Source organism: Prosopis cineraria, unplaced genomic scaffold, assembly GCF_029017545.1.
Source record: "Prosopis cineraria cultivar Desert tree isolate PC_DT_omini unplaced genomic scaffold, ASM2901754v1 PC3, whole genome shotgun sequence".
NCBI lineage: Eukaryota > Viridiplantae > Streptophyta > Magnoliopsida > Fabales > Fabaceae > Prosopis > Prosopis cineraria.
The window spans coordinates 40,012,999-40,018,493 of NW_026555334.1; the positions used below are offsets into that span (position 1 = coordinate 40,012,999).

At 38.4% G+C, this 5,495-nt stretch overlaps 1 protein-coding gene across 1 annotated transcript; it reads left to right on the forward strand.

Moving 5' to 3' along the window:
* Window positions 1-585: 585 nt before the first annotated feature.
* LOC129306766 (cytokinin riboside 5'-monophosphate phosphoribohydrolase LOG7-like) lies at window positions 586-4,514 on the forward strand. The gene is given in 7 exon segments (XM_054947495.1): window positions 586-793; window positions 1,871-1,965; window positions 2,661-2,692; window positions 2,780-2,879; window positions 3,003-3,073; window positions 3,880-3,958; window positions 3,961-4,514. Coding segments are annotated over 7 exon segments (585 nt in total). The 5' UTR covers window positions 586-683; the 3' UTR covers window positions 4,059-4,514.
* Window positions 4,515-5,495: the final 981 nt, after the last annotated feature.

Here is a 5,495-nt window from a genome sequence, read left to right on the forward strand (position 1 = left end):
AAATACATTTCTCTCATGAAAGAATATTAAGAAATAATATAAAGGTAATGATAATATTAAAAAAATATTATTAATAATATTTAATTTTTGTCAAAATGTATATTTTTAAGACATTAAATTTCACCCAAAATATTTTATAATTCGGGACAGAGTCAGTAGTAGGCACATGTTTTTTTTTTAACATTTAACTCTCATGCTTGAAACAGTATTATATTTTAACAAAAATGAAGACATTTAAATTTATGACAGACATATGATATTATTTTAATATATTTTTATTTGTATACTTTATAAATTTGTTTATAATTTTTAAATGATTTATAATGATTATTTACGTTCCTTCTAAATTAACTTTAAGCCAAAAGCCTTTGGTTAACACGCGTAATTGCAAAATTTAAAGGAATATTAAACGGTTCATAAAAGATAAAAGAAACAAAAAATACGGCAAGTTTTAACTTAATAAAAAAAAGAATCCATTCCTTTCGTTATTCGATTTCAAATATTTTTATTCTTTCAAGTGGACGGGGACGGATCTATATATATAGATATATCTGTTCACATACTCTACATCTATGCAGGCATTAATTAAGAAATAGTCACTTTGTTCTCATTTTCAACCATCCTTCCTTTTCCTTCCCTCTGCAGCTGCTGATATACTTCCTGCGGAAACGATCACGGACCCGATGGAAGAAACAAAATCCAGATTCAAGCGTATTTGTGTTTTCTGTGGCAGCAGTTCTGGCAAGAAAGCTAGTTATCAGGAAGCTGCTGTTCAACTCGGCAAGGAACTGGTAACCTTTCTCTCATTCAACGTCTTCTCTTCCTTTGTTTTTCTTTCAACGCCGTGTCCCATTACGAGACAGAAAAGATACCGGCTGCCTATTTTCTCGCTTGTACCAATCGATTCTGCTTCTTTTCCTGTCAATATGTTTACGATTCTTAAATCCTATTCCAACAATCAACCTTTGAGTCTGAACCTTCTGAGAATTATCGGCCGCATTATATATGCTTTCCTTCCTGTCATGCTTTTTTAGTAATTATTTAGGTTCAATGCATCTTCAGCGCTGCAAAAATATCTTTTCCGGTTCCTCAATGCAATCTGGAACTGATTTTTTTTTGGTTAAATTTGTTCGTCTCGATTTTTTTTTTTCCGATTTACCTCATGTATTCTCTAGTTGCGTCTTTGTCTTTTGTCCTTGTTATCCCGTTCCTTCTTCCGAACTGTGCGGCTGGCTGTTTCTTTGTCTGAAACAACTTCTCAACGTGGGCTTATGATTGTTGAGGAATATGGGTAGGCGGTTTAGGGTTTAAGTTTGGCGTGAGAGAGAGACAGAGCGATTGCTAGCTGTAATCCGCCTGTCAGTTGAGCAGCCTTGTTGCATGATCTCTCTGTGTTAAGCCTATCTTTTTTATTTTTTTTTCCCCGAGTGTTTAGCCTATCTTATTATTTTAGCTCCCTCAAGTTTCAATCTTTGAAAAGAAAAAAAAGAAACATTTTCTGCTGTTTTCTAGGGAACCAAACGTGCAACCTTGGTATGATTACTCTATTAAGCGTGTTCTTGGCTTTGACATTCCCCACAAGCTTCCTTGACCAAACCTCCATGATTCTTGCCTATGGGTTGCGCACCCAAATTAGTTCATCGCTCTGGCTAGTTACATTGCATGCTCTTTATTTTTTAAAAATTCCAAGACTGTTATTACGTGTGTTCGTCGTCTACCCTAATGGGATTACTATAGACCACTGTTCACGAGAGCTTGTAAATTTATATTCAATATTTGGGGTTGCTCCCATTGTATGTTTGGTCTGGTATTCATGATGAGTGGTGACACGCGTCTCTTTGTTTTGCTTTTTCGATGTGTTTTGAAGGTGAGAGAGAAGGATTGATTTGGTCTACGGAGGTGGAAGCGTGGGGTTGATGGGACTCGTTTCTCAGGCAGTTCATGATGGTGGGCGCCATGTTCTAGGTTTGTCCTCTCTCTCTCCCCTCATCATTTGTGTGTGCTTATGGATAGTGGTAACCTAAGTCACTGAACCTACGTAGTTTTTAAAGAAGCGAGTTATGTTCTTTTGTACACGTTGGCCCATGCGTGCTATCTTTCTTCCCTGCTGTCCAACAAACGGATTACAGTGGGACATAATGGGGTGGAATTAAGCAACGTGGAGTATTTCTTATCTTTTTCCGAGGCTTCCTTCAGTGAGAGGGGAGAGGGAAGCATTATAGATATAAAATAACTTGCTTGCGGTTAATCTGTCTCTTCGTGCTTTAGCTGTGATTAAAAAAGAAAAAGAAAAGTGTGTGACCTTTATTGATGGTTAGAAGCTTTTAGAGCAGCTTTGCTCTATATGATTAAGCTGAACGCCTTTTGGCTCTTCCGTAAAGGGACGTAACTTTTTTGATGTGCTATGTGCAGCGTTTGCTAATTGGACCCTCCTTTGCCTTTTCTCTTTACGTGCTCTTGAAAGACAATCTAACCTTTTTGCAAATCTCCTTCTCTCCGGTCACATAGCAAGCACCGCTTATTTAAGTTAAAGGTTTTTTGTTAAAAGGAAATATAAAATCTGAAGAGGACATCATAATTCATAACATGATCTCCCGCGTCAACATTTTCTATTATTCCTTATACGTTGGGTCTGACGTCTGTATGGGTTTTGATGTGCAGGGTTATCCCAAAAACTCTGATGCCTCGAGAGGTACAGCACTTAATTTAAAACTATTATTTGCTAGGCCGTCTAATTTTTTAAATGTTTGGTGACACGAGATTCATATGTTTATTGCAGATAACTGGTGATCCTATTGGAGAAGTAAGAACCGTATCTGATATGCATCAAAGAAAAGCTGAGATGGCTCGTCAAGCGGATGCCTTCATTGCCCTCCCAGGTACGTAGGGATCGAAACCTTCTTTACAGTCTTACTGCAGCCAGCTGGTGAATTCTGCATGAAGAGTACATCTTGTCTTGTCTTGTCTTGTAATTACTAAATCTATGTTATTTCGTGCATCAGGTGGCTATGGAACCCTTGAGGAATTGCTGGAAGTAATCACATGGGCTCAGCTTGGAATCCACCGCAAACCTGTAAGAAATTATTCGCAATTGTCAATTATCGTTCTTTAATTGTAATAGTCAAGGTATATGGCTAGTTTTAGGTGATGTTAGTTCCAAATTTCTCTGACCCCAAACTATCCTCAAACGACAAAATCCAATATATTGTGAAATAAAATAATATGGTAGAGAGGGGGACACGGAAAGATGCCCGAAAGATGGGAAGGAATAGAGAAATAGATCATAATTAAACAAGCTTCACTAGCTCTAGGGATCTTTCTGGAATCAAGTTTTTTGATAAACAAAAACCGAAAAAAAATCCCAAAGTCAAATTCCTCTTTTCTCTCCTTGCCTTTGATTATTGTGACAACACTTGCTGTTAGCAACTATATATAGCTTGCACATGAGACATTGCCCCATGTTTACATAATTAATAATTAACATTAATAATGCTCTCAATATACGTTTTGGTTGTCATGTTACTTGATACGCGTCTCGTTTAGGTAGCAAGTTGACCGTACACATATCTCAGACAAGGAAATGTCAACACGGGGGTTTAATGAATTATGCAACCTACAGGAAGCTTCAAAACAGAACCAATCCATGTGGGGGTATTAAATTCTGGTTCGCATTATGAAGATTTTTGTGTAGTTAATTGTTGTCACGTACATTATTTGGTGTTTCCATTTGAGTGGGAGAAAGATACGGTGACCAATCCTCATCATTCATATAAAATGATAAACAAGAACGCAAAACACATAGAGTTGTTGGTCAATGCTAGTTGCTGGGGTATATAATAATTGTATCTCTAACAAAGTGCTTTGCGTTGCGGGGTACAGGTGGGGCTGTTGAACGTGGATGGGTACTACAATACCTTGTTGTCGTTCATTGATCAGGCCGTTGATGAAGGCTTTATCTCCCTACGGCACGTCGCATTATCGTGTCAGCACCCACTGCCAAAGAATGGTCAAAGAGCTGGAGGTACTTGTATGCTTTATTGTGCGGTTCACAAAGATGACACCTTTCTGTATATAAGTTATCAAATTAATTATAATGGATTTCTCTTCTGGTTTAGCCTGATCTGCTAGTCTAGTGGGGCTCCTTTTTTATTTCGTTTTTTTTTCTGTGGACGCAGGAACATGGCCCGAGCAAGACGAGGTGGTTTCTAAGTTGGTGTGGGAAGATAGGCTAAATTTCGTGGCAGAATCAGAAGTTGCCATGTGATTCATTTTCAAGGCTGAAGATGAAGGGGGATGGTTTTTGGGGTTTTGGTTTCTTGGTACATAAGAAATATACGGCCCTTATAGGAACCGTAGAAGAAAGTCAACACAGGATCTTTCTTTTTGTTTCTTAGAAAGATAGGACACAATTGGCTAATGTGATGTCCCTATATAGCAAACAGAAATAGAGATGTCCATCAAATGCAAAATCAAAATATGAATGGAAATTATGTTACATCTCTTTTGATATCAACATGTGATGATTCGTCGTATCAATATATTCTCCTCTTCCTTTAGACCTTTACACCCAACCGACTCTCTCTCTCTCAAATCGAATATACTGCGAGAAAAATCGTGATCCTGATTAGTCAGGCACCTGATCCAACCCAAGTGAATTGTAAATCTTGGGTGAGATATGGGTATCTTCTTCGATTGAAAAACATCCATGTTCAATTAAACTAAGCTGATGTATTAAGATCAACTCGCCTATGTTTATAGCCGGTCCCAAGCCCGGGTAAAGGAGGAGGGTTGTGTTAGGCCATCAACAGCCAATGTAAAAAATTTGTGATGAATCTATCATGAACATGGACAATAGACGTTTAATGTTAATGCTAGGTCGTTGCCCGTAAGTAACGCGCTGCATGGCTCGAGTACAGTGATAAGTGAGTTAGAGCCGCCCTGCATCGGCGCCCCGATGTTGTAGGTTAAATGAGCAAGGGCTACCGCGTCATTTTGGACGCACGCGGCTAAAGAAGTTAGTCCATAAGAGCAAAATTAGATTTGGTACTTGGAATGTTGGGACATTAAATTGTAAATCGTAGAGGTTGTAGGGGTTATGATTCAAAGGAAAATCAATATCCTTTTGCTTGCAAGAAACAAAATGGCGTGGAGAAGAGCTAAGGATATTCAAGGTTTCAAACTTTGGTATACAGGAAAAGTAAGTGCACGCAATGGAGTAGGCATCATTATAGATAAGGAGTGGAAGAAGAACGTGTAGAAGTTAGCAGAATTGGAGACAGAATTATTTCTTAAAAAATGATAATTGGACGAGTGAGACTGTTAATATGTTAGCGCTTATGCCCGCCGCAAGTCGGGATAAGCCAGCAGTCTTAAGGAATTATTTTGGGAGGATCTGGAGGGGTTGATTCGACACATACCACAGAGTGAAAAGATTTTTATTGGAGGAGACTTTAATGGGCATGTCGGGAGGGAAGCTGGTCAGTATGCGAGGGTGC